Source organism: Fragaria vesca, linkage group LG7, assembly GCF_000184155.1.
Source record: "Fragaria vesca subsp. vesca linkage group LG7, FraVesHawaii_1.0, whole genome shotgun sequence".
Lineage (NCBI taxonomy): Eukaryota > Viridiplantae > Streptophyta > Magnoliopsida > Rosales > Rosaceae > Fragaria > Fragaria vesca.
Genome location: NC_020497.1, coordinates 3,729,957 through 3,747,792, shown reverse-complemented (window position 1 = coordinate 3,747,792; position 17,836 = coordinate 3,729,957). Strand labels below are relative to the sequence as shown.

The 17,836-nt window shown below is 35.7% G+C and overlaps 3 protein-coding genes across 3 annotated transcripts in view; 2 read left to right on the top strand and 1 right to left on the bottom strand.

The window, feature by feature from the left end:
- Window positions 1–4,174: 4,174 nt before the first annotated feature.
- On the top strand, window positions 4,175–9,078 carry LOC101292928. Its single transcript, XM_004306634.1, has 9 exons — window positions 4,175–4,546; window positions 5,635–5,777; window positions 5,879–6,034; window positions 6,194–6,299; window positions 6,665–6,850; window positions 7,209–7,368; window positions 7,572–7,873; window positions 8,380–8,469; window positions 8,632–9,078. The coding sequence occupies exons 2-9, from the start codon at window positions 5,763–5,765 to the stop codon at window positions 8,691–8,693; spliced, it is 1,077 nt and encodes a 358-aa protein (XP_004306682.1). The 5' UTR covers window positions 4,175–4,546; window positions 5,635–5,762; the 3' UTR covers window positions 8,694–9,078.
- A 2,711-nt stretch (window positions 9,079–11,789) lies between these two features.
- Window positions 11,790–15,449, top strand: LOC101292339 (cyclic nucleotide-gated ion channel 1-like). The gene is made up of 8 exons (XM_004306632.1): window positions 11,790–11,818; window positions 12,035–12,599; window positions 12,691–12,903; window positions 12,988–13,292; window positions 13,423–13,534; window positions 13,790–14,026; window positions 14,115–14,509; window positions 14,790–15,449. Exons 1-8 carry the CDS (start codon window positions 11,790–11,792, stop codon window positions 15,091–15,093), a joined length of 2,160 nt encoding a protein of 719 aa, XP_004306680.1. The 3' UTR covers window positions 15,094–15,449.
- The window catches only part of LOC101292629 (mitochondrial inner membrane protein OXA1-like), a 4,708-nt gene continuing 2,281 nt past the window's right edge, over window positions 15,410–17,836 (bottom strand). Inside the window, exons 4-10 of the mRNA XM_004306633.1 lie at window positions 17,477–17,524; window positions 17,234–17,292; window positions 16,900–16,975; window positions 16,667–16,798; window positions 16,364–16,471; window positions 16,212–16,266; window positions 15,410–15,767 (exon numbers count right to left, since the gene is read on the bottom strand). Coding sequence (XP_004306681.1) covers window positions 15,520–15,767; window positions 16,212–16,266; window positions 16,364–16,471; window positions 16,667–16,798; window positions 16,900–16,975; window positions 17,234–17,292; window positions 17,477–17,524 — 726 coding nt within the window. The 3' untranslated portion in view covers window positions 15,410–15,519. The remainder of the gene's footprint in view (window positions 15,768–16,211; window positions 16,267–16,363; window positions 16,472–16,666; window positions 16,799–16,899; window positions 16,976–17,233; window positions 17,293–17,476; window positions 17,525–17,836) is intronic.

The following is a 17,836-nucleotide window of genomic DNA, read 5'->3' as shown; positions in this document are numbered from 1 at the left end:
CAATCGTGGTGAGTACACCCGCGAGGCGCGAGTTGTGTGCACTCGTCAAGTTCACAGTTCTCGCATTCTCGCATTTGTCCATGTTACATTCATTCACAATCCACCCATGTAAGAGCAAACGTCGCAAGTAGTACATGGTAACAAACAATTCTAGTGAGTTTGGTATTGCGCTAGCTCCATTTCGGATTGAGACAAGTGGGTAGAGAAAAAACAATGCCAAGAACAAAGACAAAGGTCGCCAAATTGTGAACAAGAAAGGTTGATGATCGACTTGGTGAAGATGATATGAAGTGGTCCTTGCCTTCAATAATGTCTCAACTGGTTCCAAACAAACTTTGGGACCCAAATGCTAATTGTTGTGGGTACACAATCAAACTAGAGACCAAACCAATTGATCATGGAGATTTCTACGGTTGTTGCATACTAAGAAATTGGATTTAGACGTCTTGATAATGTCCCTAATGACCTCATTATTGATATCATCTACCTCTCCTGCCCTTAGCCTGAAACAGATATTAGATTTTTGATGTTACGTTTAGTTTTTGATAGCGTTCCCGATTTAGCCACATGTTAACTCTAAAATTTTGATAAAAATGCATCAAGACATTTAGTAATAAAACCTCGACTCTCTTTCTCTGTTTCTCTTTTATTATTTCATTCCTCACGTTCATCACAAAAGGGACTCATAGGCGTATGAAGTTCTCCGTTGCATATGTCTCCCTTTGAATTCGTGTTGTCAAAGCCGGATGATGCCTGCGGAGTTGAGTGACTATGAATGTGGTACATAGTAACTATATTGACATTCATGTGAAAACATTTTGGGTTATTATTCTTCATTATTGAGGATAAGGAGGAAAAACTCGAGGATAGTGAGGCGAGAGATTATTGACAAGATGCAAGAGAAGATGTATATAGAAAAATTCGATGCAGAGGCCGGTGGATTTATGTAACTTTTCCTCGAATACTATTTCATATAGAACGAATCAAACTCTTAGTTTATCACATTCACCAGCTACTTTGGAGAAGAAAACAAAATAAATGGAGAAGAAATAACACATTATTGTGAGCTCATAAAAAGTTGATTTGAACCGAGATTACCTGTAGCTTATCACACTCCAAACTAGCAAAGTATGCACCAATTGATTAGTTGGTGGAAATAATGAGAGATTAGACATGATGTGTTAATTAGCTGCAATTTTTATGGCCTGAAATTGGTAGGTAAAATGGTTTTCTTATTGGTTGGTCGGCCATATATAAGTGTTTGGTTTTTTCGGTTACTTTTGAGTATGATGTTATTGTTGCTTTCTTTCATGAGATAGATTTGAGGCAAAGACAAAGATCATAGTGTAATCAAAGGATTCAAAGCAACTCTGATTTGCAAGTACCTACACTATGATTCTTGTCACATGGTTATTGTTATGATTTTGGCTTCTCTCTTTTACCTTTTATTCATGTATCCATATAATTCACTTTACATTGAGAATTAGAACGATAATAATTCATTAGCCGGAAGAGCTATGTTACTATATCAAATGGTCGTGTACTTCGGTCACTAGAAATTCTTACATATCATGTCTTTATGATCGAAAAACTTGGTATGTATACTAAACTACAACCAACTTCTTGTTTTTCACTCTAGAACACTGATGATTCTGCAAATATTGTGGTCCTCGTCCCCGATTTGAACAATAATATCCTGAACTTCTAGTTACAAATGACAATGAGGAATCAGCTTTCATATAAATGGGGGTATGGGATTTTTTTTCATTGGTTTTGGACCACTGACAGTTTGATACTACTGAGCCCACTGTATATATATGAAAATAATATGCTCAAAATTATGTTTGCTACTATAGGTCATTGTATGTAGGAGTGAAACAAATAACAATCAACTTCTTGAATTTTGGATTTTGGATACAATTGCATTGTATCACTATTATCATTGGTGTTCTTCTATACCATCTTAGTCAGATTTACACACTGCAAAAAGCCAAACGCTTATAAATTTAGTTATATTTCTTGAAGGAGGTTCTTACAATGTAGTTAGCATGGCATGATGGCAACCTATTTTTCTTTTAGTATTGTTTAGGCACCATGTAGGTTGTTCGAGATTTATAGTTTTCGCTAACGCTTCACTTGAGAAAGACAAACAAAAGATATAGAGGATTAAACGTAACATGTAAATGTGATAATGAAAGGGCGACATGTATTGAGTTAAACATTGAGGTGTTTTATCAAAGAATGCGGCTATTGAGACCTCCAAATTTACTTACTTGATCTCACTCTATTATGAATTATTAAATGACATATTTATCCTCTTACACAATAACTATTAATGACACTAATTAAACAAAAAGTAATATTACATTTATTCTCTCTAAACTTTCTAATTCAATAATAATGGTTTGCATTTTATTATTTTCCTTATTGATTTTTATTTTCTAGTTTTACCACATACTTATTAAAGCATTTATATATTTATATTATTATACATGTCACATGCATATACAAAGTGAAAAAATAATTTTACAAAAATTATGATCTATCAATTATTAAAATAATTTATCATCATGAGTATAAAAACAAAAAAAAATTGTATATGTAAAATAGAAATACAAAAGTAACAAAAATATAAAATAGTTCATGTAAAAACATTCTTTTGATAATCGATAAATACTTGAGAGACAATTCTTGTTTTTTATTTTTTATTTTTAAGAGAATAGTATTCTTCATGATTCGAATTAACTTCTCGAAAATTGATGTCATTGAAAATTATTTCTTACAATTTGATCAAAAAATGAATGTGTAGTGACATTTTATGCAAAAAAAAAAAAACAAAAAAATAAAAGAAAATACAAGAAATACAAGGTCGGGAAGTAGGAGGTTGTCGTTAAAAAGAAAAAAAGAAAAAAAAATAAAAGAAGTAGGAAGTCGAAAACGGATGTTCGCATGCAAAAAGAAAAAAGAAAAAAAAGAATTGGAGATATAATTAGTGAATAAGAGGTGTAATGAGTAATATATTAATATATGTGTGAATTACATAAACAAAGCTATTTTAAAAATTTGAAAGGAGGTCTAATGAGCAAATGCTTGCATTTTAAAAGTAAAATAGAGGTGTAGAGAGAATGAGAGGTATACTAAGTAAATTTGGAGGTCCCAATAGCCGCACTCTTTATCAAAACACTTATTCTAAACAAAATTGTTGGGACTTTTCTACTATACATTAATACATATGTGTATAGCATACATCAAGCCATAAACTATCTGATCGTCTTGAATTTTGAATTGCTAAACGATTAGACGGCTCACGGTTTAATGTATACTATACAAATATGTATAACAGCCGAACCTAAATTGTTATGGCATTAGTGGGTCCTAATAGACCATACATAAAATTGCTATAGGGATAATGAGAATACAAAATCTAAAGAAAATAAAACATATATCATAGTAGTTGAGATTGAAATCAAGCTTCAAGTAATATAGATTGGAAATTGGGTATTAATTTATAATGGAAAAACAAACCATATCATCTTACAATTGAATTTCACTTATTAACTTTGAGGGTCTTAACTAAGTTTTGATTGTCAAAACCTTAAGTATTGTAGTTCGTAACGCAAACATTGAATTATCTTGGTGTCAAACCAAATGATGAAAAAAGACTGAAGATAAATTATTTTGTCAAACCAAATTATTTTGTTTTTGCTCTTATTCTCTTGATGAAAAAGACATTTTTGCTTGTTCACCAAAGATAAATCATTATACCAAAATAGATGAGAAAAACAGAAACAGAGTAATGAAGAAATAAAAAATGTAGTACACCAATCGGGGAAGAGGCTCTCTCGTGAATCATCAATAGTTCAAGACAAGTGCCTGCATTCACAGTTGCCTCGTGACTCGTGCCCCCAAATGACGTGTCCAATCCAAATTAGCAATTAATCTAATTCCGTACACCTTGCACTACCGGTTTCACCAATTTCATTTTCTAATTTTTCTCCCCAAATTTTTCAAAATTATTATTTTTTCATTATTGGGTTCATTATTTCCCGTTCAAGAAACTTTCGCTTTCTCCTAAATAATTAAATTGAAACTCAAAATATATCAAAATAGAAAGTCCAAATTGTATAAAACGCCAATTTGGGCAAGATTTTTTTTCCTCTTCTTTTTTCTTCTTAGTCTGAGCAACTCTCTCTCTCTCTCCTTCCTCCAATAATGTCATAGCAAACCCTTCAACCCATTTGCAATCTTCCTCTGTCTTCTACTATAAATATCATTTCAGGGTCTCCCTAAAGTTTTAGTCTTTCTAGCCCAAAATGGAAGAAGAGCCTCTGAACCAATCCCTGAACTGAAAACTGAAACTGGGTTGGGTCTGTAACTGTGTTTTGAGCTTAAAAGTTTCTTGCTTTCTGTGCAAAGATTGAAGCTTTTTCGGGTTTCTGGGTTCCCTGTTTGATAATTTGTCGACTCTTTAGAGGAACTGGGTTTTGTTTAATTCGTCGAAATTAAAGTTTGTAAGGAGATTCAGATTCTGGGTTGGTGAGTTGAGGTAATATACTATATGCTAGATCTTCACCTTTTTAGTGTTTTATACTAACTTTTTAAATTCCTTGATACTCTCTCTCTCTCTCTCTCTCTCATGTTTTCAAAAGTTTGATTCTTTCTGAAGATGTTTATTGGCTTATTGACTGATTCTAGTTGTTTATTTTAATGGTTGAGCTTGTTTTAGTGTTTTAATTAGTTTATTAATAGACTTGACTTAGATCTGATTGATTATATATGTTAGTCTTGAATTATATGCTTGTTTGAAATTTACAAGTCTGCAACTTAAAACAAAAATAAATAGATTCTGGATTCTGTGGAGTTTCTGAGCTATTATGAAGCTAATGCAATTCTTGTATAGCATTAAGAACTTGGCACCTTGTGGTAACAAACTAACAAAGTTGGTTTTGGTTGTTGGATGGTATGACAAGGAACTTGCTCTGGAATTTCGGAATGTTGTTGCTTCCAAAATGCATACATCAATTTGCAGTGTTGTTAGTGTAAGATATGAAGCTAGATAAGCATCTAGTAGTGTGGTATATCAGATAGCAAATATGAGAAATGAGTGAAGTGTATTTAGGTAGGCGAGAGGTAACCATTGCTAATGGAGCTGTTATGATCTTCACTGTATATTAGTTGTTTGTTTTAATGCTATGCGTTGAGAGATGGGAGAAGAAGTATCGACTGTAGGTAGCATGGATTTCAACCTTTTATGGTGTATGCTTGTTTCTTTCCGATTTTGAATGTGGTTGTTCTGTATGTGAAGCTCTGGGCGATCTTTTGAGACCAATGTTGTAGATGAAAAGCATCACAGTGACTTGCCATATTTCCCTGATATTGATTTCCACTGAGAGCCCATTTAAGGAAAACATGGATGAGTGGTTAAACTTTAAACCCAAACAATATGGTTTTTCATATTCATCTTGAAATTCTGAATGCTTCCAGTTTGGAATAGATCTTATTTTATGGAAATTTGGTTCTGGGGGTTTAACTTATGTTATATTTATACTTTTGATGTGATCTGTACATGGATTTATTTACTGTATGTAAATGGTTTAGCTCTACTGACTTTAAGAAGTTGATTTCCCATTCCAGGTAAAGCTGCTACCTAGTCATCTGTGTTGTTCATTTGTGCAAAAAGTAATTACGGTCAGCCAGTGACCACAGCCTGAGGAACACCAGAGCCATACTAAAGAGATGTGGTCCACCTGCATTCAGCTGAGATGAAGACGTTACAGGTGCCACTTTACAATTCTTAACATGGGGTCGTGATATCTAGTTTATTTTGTGCACATACTGCTTTTCACTAGATTGAATATTCCTATTTTGGGTTTCACAGAGTGGGAAAGAAATACAATCTTCAAACCAAGCTATACATGATACACAAGGTGACCAATTGAAAAACCAAACAAATGAGGCTCCTGGTACTGATTCAGCTTCAATATCATCTTCAGGCAATGACAACAAGAAAGTATCACGCCAAGATATAGAACTTGTAAGGCCACCAAATCAAACAATTCTTTTGATCTTTTCTTTTCTTTTTCTGCGTATGTTAATTTTTAATGTTTTACTGTGTTCTGAATACCGTTTGCGAATGAGTTGGACTAATACATTGTCCATCTTTGTGATGGTTCTCTGTAATAAATGTTTGTAGGTCCAGAATCTAATAGAGCGGTGTTTACAATTATACATGAATAGAGATGAGGTAGTCAAGACTCTCTTGACCCGCGCAAGAATAGATCCTGGATTTACCACTTTGGGTAGGTAACTTCAGAATATACTTTAAGCATGTGCTAATGTGATTACATATCTTAAGTTCCTAAATCAAGAATAGCCATATTTTGAAAACTATTATCCTGGTGTACGTGTTCTCTCCATTAGTTATATTAGTAAAACTAATCCATACATTTATACTTTTGTTGCCTACTGAAATTATGCGGGGCTGGGAAGTTTATGGTTATAAATTTACTAGACATGTTAATACAACTATATACAAGACTTTCTCCTATAATGAGGATTTGATGAATTGAATATCAGTCAGAAGAAGCTACTTAATTTTTTTTTAGTTTAAGCATAATATATGCACCTTAAACGAATTTGTCATCTTTATTTTCTTGTTTTTCAGTATGGCAGAAGTTGGAAGAAGAAAATGCTGACTTTTTCAGGGCCTATTACATCAGGCTAAAATTGAAGAAACAAATAATCCTGTTTAATCATTTACTGGAGCATCACTGTCATCTGTCGAAGTATCATCCCATGCATCCAAAGGTTCCTTTGGCACCTATACAGAATGGGATTCATCCCATGCCTGGTAAGTTTTCGGGTTACAGCAACATGGTTGTGTCAGAGCAAGAATTTATCCTATATTGATAGTAGTAGCTCTACCTTATCCTTGTTTCTCCTTTGGGTGCATGAATATGAGAATATCATAATTCGGTCCCTTAATTGTAACAAAACTATGTGTCAGTTAGAACTTTTGGGTCAAGTCTTGTTTGACCTTAAGGGGTAGGGTAATGCTTGATAAAGATAAAACTAAAGAATATTACTTTTTAAAGTATTGTAGTTACAGATGTATATAAGCATGGAAGTATGTGGTTGATCCGTTGATTTGTAATATGGTTTGTGTTACGGTTTCCATTTGTATTCACTGCCACTTGTTTGCAGTGCAGTTAACAACTTACCTATGGGATACCCTGTGCTTCAGCAACCTCCAATGCCAGCAGCAGGTCAACCCCATATTGATTCCATGGGAATATCTAACTGTCATGTAGTTAATGGAGTCCCTGCACCAAGCAATTACCATCCAATTCGGATGAATTCTGGGAATGAGTGAGAATCTGTCCTTTGCCTCAATCTTTCTATAATTACTGGTTCATATGTTAGCAAAAAAAAAAAAAAGGGTTTAGTTTCTCCCCTTTATTGGTTCAAAGTCCAACATGTGTATTGGTTCACTGTGGTTTCTAATCTTCATATATATCAGTTTTTTACGCTAGAAGTTTAGCTAATGGAAACTGTTTTTCTCCTTTCTGAAGTATGGTGATGGACTGCAGTAGTGCTGATGTGGTTCCTGTGATTCCACCAAACAGCATGTCATCCATGTCCGAGATTCCTGTAAGTCCTACATCAGTTGCATCCAGTGGTCATTTCCCCTTCACGGCGTCAGATATATCAGGAATGGGAGTAGACACATCGGCACTTGATACAACATTTACATCTGATGTGGCAAGTAATGGGTTGCAGCTTGGACCTGATGGTGGGGGTGGCAGATCTCTGGATCAGATCCAGTGGAATTTCAGCCTTTCAGATCTTACAGCAGATTTGTCGAACTTAGGAGGTAAGTTATTTGAATCACATATAAAATTAGCTAAGCGTGTGAACTACCTATAGAAATTGTTGACAATTTAAGTGATCAAATACGTATTGTAAAGCTGTATTCATAGACATTAGTGCAAGCTGTAAGTGAACAGAAACGGTACAAACTGCTGAAGGCCAGACACTATCCATCTTGACACAGTTGATTTATCAAACATATAGGAGGAAACATACATACTTAATTTTACAAAGACCTCGGCGAGATCTTTCTATAAATTTTTCTGACGAGTATAGCTGGAAGTGTACATTCTATAATCATTGAAGCAAATAATAAAATATTTCCTCATTGTTCTAGCTTTTGAATTATGTACGAGTCTCTTGAAACGGCAGTTATGGCAGCAAAACTTTTTGGTACTTCTAAAGCTGTTGCACGGCTGCTTACATGGATGGCCAAATATAGTAACAAATAGAGTAGCTGTTGTGTTTACGCATGTCTCAGGCTTTCTATTTTTTTTTTTTTTTTGTCAGATTTAGGAGCCTTGGGAAACTATGATGGCTCCCCCTTTCTGGCCTCTGATTCTGAAATTTTACTCGACTCTCCCGAGCAAGAGGATATAGGTAAGATGAGAGTTGCCTATTTTCATTAGTTTTACTGATTTGTAAGATTTGAATAGAGGTTCAGACGATTGATTCTTCCATTAATTCCCCTTGTTAAAAAAATTGAACTATGCATAGTATAATTTGGTTATCTGTCACTAATCACTTTACCTTGCTTTTCAGAGGAATTCTTTGTTGATTCTGTCCCCGAGCAAGGTACTCAATCAGATGAGGAGAAACCCTAGATAAAGGTAAGGAAGGTCCCGTTACACTTGTAACTGATAGGAATGAATATCACTCAGTTAGAGTTCTTACTAGAAGACACTTAAGGGTTCTGTTATCAGCAGATTTCAACATTTTTAGCTGGCTAGTCTGATCTGTATTAGCATACAGATAGGAAATTCCTTATAATAGACTAGTATTTGTACTTTCTCTTTCCAAAAACTTAGTTATCGGCGAAAGTCAATGACATTATTCAGTTGGTTGTCATGTATTTGGATAAATTGGCATGATTAATGCTTCTCTGCATTATCATCCACCTCTTCTTTAGTTCTCCCTTTTCTTATATGATCTTATTTCCTAACATTCATCTGAAATACCAACAGTTGATTTCAATCTCGGTTCTTTTACATCACAGTTTCTTGGATTATAAGTTACAGAAATTTCACCCATTTGAAGCAGAGCGAATTCATTGCTAAACTTTCAATTTATGTATCTAGAAGATTGTTCTTTTTTGACACTCTTGTCATGACTAGTGGTATAAAATTTAACTGCTACTTTGGTTCATTTTCAACGTACTAAGGGACAGATTTGAATGCAAATTAATAAGTGTAATATCATATTATCTGAGGATTTGGTCCTGGTCCTAATTTCACACTTAATTACATTATTGAATCATATTTGCCTACTTGGACTAATTCTTTTCCCTCTGTTTCAACTTGTAAAGCCTAGTTTGTTTAAGACAGACTTCCCTCCTCCTGAACTGCTTATTGACCTAAGTTTACAAAGACCGTGCCTTCAGATATTAGTTAATCTAATCAAGTGTACATATGGGGACATTTCAACCAATTAGTACGAAAGAAAGTCATCCGTGTACCTGTTTTATATTTTCAATTCGACAGTTGCTCTGGGCTAATGTAGTTTACTGCTACTTGGTTTGTGATATCAATATGATACATAACTACGATGTGAGGTCTTTGTTTAGGAAATGTCGCTCTAGTTTGCTCAGGGTTTGGAATCCGGCCTAATTAGCCTGCTCATAACAGGTCATGTAGATTTTCATTAACGAAGAACGTAAATGTTTGTTGTGACTTGTGAGATATGAGTCGTAATTTCATAGTTGATGGGTGTCTGTCCATCGTTTGCATTTAAAGGAGACACAATAAGGTAGGCTACGCCTTATTTGAAACAATTGAGGGGGCTTCATGCCTTCATGGTCACTTGATTAATTGATTAATGAACTTGTACAAGTACATGTTTGTTTGTTAGGATTAAATGAGACTTGTTAAATAAGGAGTCTAGTTTAGTTAGTACTGTATTTGGTGTTACTGAGTACTAAAATAAATGAGTTTACACGTAACATTTTGTTTTTATTTTGGCCTCTTTAGATGATGTTATTATGGGTATTCAAATAGGTAATCCTTAGCTAACACCATCATTCTAAACCATAAATCATAAACCAAGCAAACTACCTTCTAATCTCATACAACACTAAACATGGCTACATAAATTCAGAACAGTCTTAAAAAATAAGGAGGTGTACGGTACAATTATAGACACACCAAAAGTTGATCTGTCGTCGTTGACAAAGATCGATAACCTTATTGCTGGGGGTCTATTTCTGCTGCATTCTGCAGCCAATGCCCTAAAGGAAAGTGGATGCTTCAAGGCATAAATGGGAACTTAGAAAGTGAAGTTCTAAGTACAATCTGTATAGTTGCACAAGGGTTTCGGGTTTAGGGATACTATTTGTTACAATTAGATCGAAGGTATTTAGTGAAAGTGTGATACTATTTGTTTAGGGGGTTCAATCATATGATCGGAAAAATTGGGAGTATCAAAAGGCAAGGTAATTCCTTCAAAAGTCAAAACTTTACAAAAACGAGAATTGTCATGGATCATTTCGATTCTATCGAACATACAAGTATCAAAAGGCGAGTTTAAAGCTGCCTTAAGAATGAATAGCTATTACAAGAGTACAAGACTGATCTTTTTGATCACATGAAAAGCAAGCTTATTAATCATAACAATTCTAACAAAGCAAAGTCTGCAAAGATATTAGATTTCTCAGATCGTCACACCCTAATTTCTTTATTCCATCCCCTAATTAGACTACTGTTACAGAAACATCAGTGTCAGATTTTTCAACCTGATAGTAACCCCCCACGAGGCCACAAGTTACAAAACAAAACAATAAACCATGCAAAAGAGTCATACCATCCACAGTAGCTTCTTGGAGGCAACCCCATGGTGGCTGAGGCTGAGTTGTTGACTGATGACTTTTCTAATGCGTGGACTCTGTCTCTCTACCCTTTTTCCCTCTTATATATTCCCTTTGAAACTCAACTCCCCCATATAAACTGCCATTTAGAACCAACCACCTCCTCTATCCCACGAAATTTCTCTCTGTCTTTTGTTCACAAAACGAAATTTCTCATCCTTGATCTTTCAGTTTCAGGCCCTATTAGTACTTTCTCACTGCAACTTCCATCTTGGTTTTGTTTGAAGGTTGGAACTTGGTAAAGAGATCAAAGAGTCTTGCTCTTTGTTGACTTGGGTTTTGCATGCAAAGGTAAACAAAGGAAGTTAGGGAAAGGGGTGAATTTTCTGGTCTTTGAATGTTTATGCATGCAACTTTTCTGGGATTGTCTTTGATTTTGGGAATGAATGAGGTTGGAGTTTGGTGTCGATTAGGACTCATATCTGCTTATTCTGGTTTGTTCATTCTTGATGTGCTGGTTAATCTCCCACCTTTGATATAGTCAATTTCTATACACTAATATAACATTAATTGTAAAATTATCCACTATCCCTGAAGTTGAAGTCTAGATTATTATGGTGTAATTGCTAATTCATATTCTTTTACCCTCGTTAATGGGATGATTACAGTAGAATGTGATTTTGCATGTTAAGCATAACGTTTTACATGTGGATTGACTTGGGTCAACTAGAAAGTTGACTTTCATTGCAAGATTATTTGCTCATTCTTGAATTAAAGGTCTAAAACATTACCAATAACGCAGTTCTTATTAGGCAAATTTTCAGTATTCAAGTTGGAATCTTGCAGGGACCTGGATTGTATCTCTTTCAAGAAGTAAATAAACCAAACCAGGATATCTGATATGAATCTGAAGGGGACTAAGTTTGTAAGGTTAGTTTGTTCAAGCCTGAGTATTAATAAATAAATCACTTCAATGTTTCTTTCAACTTCTTTTGTGTGCTCCTACTAATTTTGTTGAATAAAGCACTGGATTTGTTAGATGATTTTAGTTTCACTTACTAAACTGTCCCATGAGCATTTTGATTTTTTACTTGTCTAGCTACTTGCTAATACTTGGTTTGTGCTGCATGGTATTTTGATGTCCAGGTTTGATGATTGGCGTTCAGAGAGATCTACAAGTTCTGAGAGGGAATTTTCGACTGATGATGGACGAAATCGAAGAAGACCTAGGCCATCTTTGAATGCAGTATTAAGTAGCATTCGTAGAGGATTTGATAGGGGTTCAGATAGGTTTAAAACCTTGAGAAAACCTTTAAGTCCCAGTAAGCAGCAAGCAAAGGAGCCAGGCCCTAGGAAGAACATTCTCGACCCTCAGGGATCATTTCTTCAGACATGGAATAAGATATTTGTGATATCTTGTGTCATAGCTGTGTCATTGGATCCATTGTTTCTTTATACATCAGTGGTCGATGGGAAGAATAAATGCCTTGGTTTGGACAAAGAGCTGCAGATTGTTGCTTGTGTTCTTCGTTCATTCACCGATGTTTTTCATATACTTCATATAATCTTTCAGTTTCGAACTGGATTTATTGCACCATCTTCTAGGGTATTCGGAAGGGGTGAGCTAAATGATGACCCTGTGGCCATTGCAAAAAGATACTTGTCTTCATACTTTATCATAGATGTTCTAGCTATTCTTCCTCTACCACAGGTAACAATGAAATCTTCTCAGTTCTCAAGTATTTCAAAGCTCTAGAAAGTATGGTCATGGTGGTAATACTTCGTTCTTTTAATTTGTGCAGGTTGTAGTTTTTTTGATAGTCCCTATAATAGAACGTCCAGTTCCAATGACTGCAAAGAACTTATTGACAATTGTGATTGTATGCCAATATGTGCCAAGACTTATACGAATCTATCCGCTATACAAAGAAGTTACAAAAACTTCCGGTTTCCTGACTGAGACAGCATGGGCTGCAGCTGCATTCAATCTTTTGCTCTACATGTTAGCCAGCCATGTAAGTTTGATTTAATAGATTTCAACACTATCCAACAAATCTTTTCGGATGTTCTGATCTGATGATAAATGCTATTTATACCAGGTAGTTGGAGCAATATGGTACTTGTTCTCTGTAGAACGAGAGTATAGGTGCTGGCATGATCATTGCGGAAATGATGTAAATTGTAAGAACTACCTGTACTGTGGGGGTTCTGACAAGGTAGCTAACATGACAATTGTTGACATGTTAAAAGATTCTTGCCCTTTTACCAACCCTGATGACATTAAAAATTCATCTGTGTTCAACTTTGGAATATTTGCTGAAGCTCTGGAGTCTGGTGTGATGGAGACAACAGATTTTCCAATGAAATTTTTATACTGTTTCTGGTGGGGTCTGCGTAGCCTTAGGTTTGTAATCACAACACTGAACTCTATTCATACTCCATTCTTAAGTTTAGTGGGGGAGCCTTCTTCATTTCTTCCTTGAGATCGATTGCATGATGTACATAACAAGGTTTAACTCGGAGCCAATTTGCAGTTCTCTTGGTCAAAACCTCAAAACAAGCACTTATGTTTGGGAGATACTCTTTGCGGTCTTCATTTCTATCTTCGGACTGGTCCTATTTGCATTGCTCATCGGCAATATGCAGGTAATACTTGAATCTGAGTGCAATTTTATAAGATTACTATAGTTATGCTCAGCTGTGTGCTCCACGCATTCCATCTAGATGTGGATCTGCAGTTTGAACTAATAACCTTGCACTAGAAAATGACTTTTGTGTCAAATCAATCTCTTGGTAGTGTTGCTGTCCGACACATGTTAAATGATTCTATTCTTTGATTTTGCTAAGAGTTGGACCAAGTTGGTGAAAAATGCTAAAACCTCATCTGGTGTGATCTTTCAGAAATTTCTGCAGTCAACTACTGTGAGAGTTGAAGAAATGAGAGTGAAAAGGCGAGATGCAGAACAGTGGATGTCGCACCGAATGCTTCCTGAGAAATTGAGGGAAAGGATCAGACGCTATGATCAGTATAAATGGCAAGAAACAAGAGGTGTTGAGGAAGATGAACTAGTTCGTAACCTTCCTAAAGACCTGAGGAAGGACATAAAACGCCATCTTTGCTTGGCTCTTGTTAAGAGAGTGAGTGTTTTCACTTTTCACTAAAAATATCTTCATCATTATTTCTCCTAGTGTTAACAGGCATTTACATCACTTTGATTTTCCTTAGGTGCCGATGTTTGAGAAAATGGATGACCGACTGATGGATGCCCTGTGTGACCATCTCAAGCCAGTCCTTTTCACAGACGACAGCTTCATTATCCGAGAGGGTGACCCAGTTGATGAGATGCTTTTTGTTATGCGTGGAAACATAGCAACTATGACTACTAATGGTGGAAGGACTGGCTTCTTTAACTGTGCTAATCTTAAGGCTGGTGACTTTTGTGGAGAAGAACTTCTTACATGGGCATTGGATCCAAAGTCCACTACCAATCTCCCAATCTCAACTAGAACAGTGGAAGCTATAACTGAGGTTGAAGCATTTGCTCTGAGGGCAGATGATTTGAAGTTTGTCGCCTCCCAGTTTCGGCGCCTGCACAGTAGGCAGGTCCAACATGCTTTCAGGTAAGGCTCTAAACCATGGTTTTGTATTTTCAAGCAAAAGTACCCCATTGTGCAATATCAACCAAAATTTATAACATTAGAAACAGCATCCTCCTTTTTCTTTTTCTTTTTTGATTGAGAAAATTTATGGTTCTAATGATTTGTGTAAAACCTTAGAATATATATCCTAGGTAAAGGTGAATCAGTATCAGATGTTGGGATTGAGAACAACATTATTCCTGACAGCTTCAGTCTTGAGTTTGATCTTTGTAGTAATACCAGCATAAATGTCTACTTTCAGGTTCTACTCCATGCAGTGGAGGACATGGGCATCCTGTTTCATACAAGCAGCTTGGCGCCGACACTGCAAGAGAAAGCTTGAGAAGTCATTACATGAAGCAGAAGAGAAACTGCATGATGCTTTTGCAAGTGATGCTGGAAACACACCAAGCCTTGTTGCCACCGTATATGCATCAAGGTTTGCAGCCAATGCACTACGTGCCTTGCGACAGAAGGGTGTGCGTGACTCTAGACCTTTACCGGCATTGCTTCCACTGCTACCTCAGAAGCCCGCAGAGCCTGATTTTACTGAAGAACAGGAGTGACTTCATCCTTATGGAGTGTGAACACCATCTCAAGTTTGTATCTAGATGCAAGGTCCTCTCTTGGATTTTTGCTGTGTATAATATCCTAGTACTCTGTGAATATGTGATTAATTGAGGATTCTTCGTATATAACTCACTATTTTTTTGTTCTGAAAGTGTATACAAGCTTGACATCATAGTATGAGAAGAAAAAAAAGCCATAAAAATCCTGATGCTCAACATTTTTTTTTTAGCTAATCACATATACATCCTTCAGAAGGATTTGAAACACAAAAACAGACTTTCTCCAAGGTTTATGCACCTTTTGTATTTGAAAAAGAGGTACAGAAAACCAAGTTTGATGTCAATACAGATAGAAACAGATCATAATTTACTACCTATAAAGTTGTTCTCTCAGACGGGAGATGGGTTCAGGTAGATCTTTGTCTAATTTTCTTTCTTTTTCCCCTTGACATGCTTTTCCAGACTTTTGAGTCTCTGCTTGAGAATGGAAGACGACGATATGCTTCTGTCAGAAACCTCTGATTTCTCTGTGTGTAATGAAGGTTCGGATTCAATGGTAGTGTCTTTTGTAACTGCTTCAAACAAAGAAAATGGAGGCTGCGATGCAGTAGGAGGTGGCTCAGAAAATTGAGGAAGATTGAGTAAACTTTTCACCTTTGGACTCCTAATTGCTGCAGGAATATAATATAGTGCGTCAGCTTGAAATGTATTAGAAAAAGATAAGCTCAGACAAATACCAGACCTGAAAGAACCAGAGGTTTCATTGGTTTATCTAACTTGTTACACTTTTTCTATCCTGCCCCAATCAATGTGTATATGGCTTGTGTACTGAAGTAGCATTCCTCCCAGTAAAAAGTTTTTTACTTGAAAGTAAGAAAAAAGAAAAAGAAATCCTATGCGACCACTGTTTAGTAATGTGCATGGAAATGCACACAGGTTTGCTTCTTGGAGCAGCAATGCCAACTAGATTCCAAGGAAACCATGAATGTTCAAAGAGTACTCAAATCACATTGGAGCATCTCATCAATGCAAACACATTCCTTGCTTCAATTCAAACTGTGGTTTGAGAAAAATGACATACCAATTGAAGCTCAAGATGTTTAGAAGATACTCACCCAATCCATATGTAAGGGAGAAGATGTTGGAGGTGAGCCAATAACAGAACAGTGCCTGAAAAGGTGTCGAACAATGAAATAAAGGAATCTGCTGCAATTCCTTAAGTATCCTATTTCCTTTCAAGAAGATTTAACACAGAAAATTCACATACCTTTGGGAAGCTCATCATAACTGGAATTGCAATGACAGCTAGTATTCTAGAATAGGTTTTCATAGTTTGGGCAACAGGATTTCCTTCCATACCTTCCTGCATGTTGCACTGAGGAGGAAACAGTGGAAATCACATACTTCAGCACTCTTTAATGATCATTACAGAAATAAAACAAAGGAAATGGAAGCTGCAAAGACTATAAGTGGAATTCACTCACAATCAATTGAATGCTTACTTAATTATACACCATACACATCAAGTCCCATATTTTGCAAGATAAATTATCAAAAGAAAAAAATCTACCTCGACTGTTATCCAGAATGTCATTGCTGTCAGAATTGGAAGGATCACCAAGCTATCTGGAGTTGTGAGATCCGTAAACCAGAGAGCTCCACCATTTTGAAAAGATGGAACTTTCTCAGCCATGTTTCTAATCTACAATAATAAGAGTTACAAAATTTTAAATTCATAAATTCAAGAAAAAAGAGATATCAAATCTTAAATGAAACCATGTGTAACGTATGCTCATATCTTACAGCTAGGAAGAAGCTGATGAAGATAGGACCTTGTATGAATAATCCTTTCAATTGAGAAAATGGAGTGACTCCGTACCTGCAAAAAAAAAAAAAAAATGCAGTTGTGTAGTTAAATGCCTGGGCATGCACACACAAGATGGCTGCATGAGAAACAATCATAACCAAACATGGAACCAAATGCTGTAGCTAACAAATCTGTGTCTGAACTTAAAACTTGAAATAAGCCATAACATTTAATGAATAGAAAATGATAGCCAAGTATGGCTGACAAGCTAGCAGCTATAAATTGTAAACACTACTTCACAAGTGATTCCGTCAGACTAAAAACACTTACTCATTGAACAATGCCATCATTCGTTTCTGACCTTCTCTTAAAACCTCAGGATCTTGTTCCTAACAAATAAAATGTGTTCAAAGTTTCAAACCCTGGAAATGAAGCTTTTTGCAAACTGTATAACAAACTTGATGAGTGTCATCATATAGACAAACATGATCCCACATTGTTTGCCCATACCCACTTTCTCAAACCCCTCCCCACACACAAGGAAAGGAAAAAGAACAAAAAGATGATTCATACCATATTTTGCATCTCCTGTTTTAACTGCTCTAATCGAGGCCTCATCAGCTGCAATATGAAACACAAATTAATATAAACACAGTGAGGCACATATAAAATGTTCTGTTCTTCCAAACCAAACTGAGGAAACTATATAAAACAATAAAAAGCTAAAACCACATACATCAAATGACATATAACAGGGAGAGATGACAAATTTATGCATTTTCATCTGTTGTGTAAATGTCTCTAATCAAGAAAACATGCAGCATGTCAACATCAGATGTGAAAATGTACTTACTTTCATATGATGGGGTCAAGGAAAAAGGCACAGAGAGAGAGAGAGAGAGAGAGAGAGAGAGAGAGAGAGAGAGAAGAATA

Bases quoted from the DNA above. Each gene is read 5' to 3' on its own strand.
- LOC101292928 (XM_004306634.1), top strand. The intron at 7,369-7,571 runs GTGAGAATCTGT...TCCTTTCTGAAG, and splicing joins CGGATGAATTCTGGGAATGA to TATGGTGATGGACTGCAGTA. The intron at 7,874-8,379 runs GTAAGTTATTTG...TTTTTTTGTCAG, and splicing joins AGATTTGTCGAACTTAGGAG to ATTTAGGAGCCTTGGGAAAC.
- LOC101292339 (XM_004306632.1), top strand. From the start codon at position 11,790: ATGAATCTGAAGGGGACTAAGTTTGTAAG. The intron at 12,904-12,987 runs GTAAGTTTGATT...TATTTATACCAG, and splicing joins TCTACATGTTAGCCAGCCAT to GTAGTTGGAGCAATATGGTA. The intron at 14,027-14,114 runs GTGAGTGTTTTC...GATTTTCCTTAG, and splicing joins GCTTGGCTCTTGTTAAGAGA to GTGCCGATGTTTGAGAAAAT.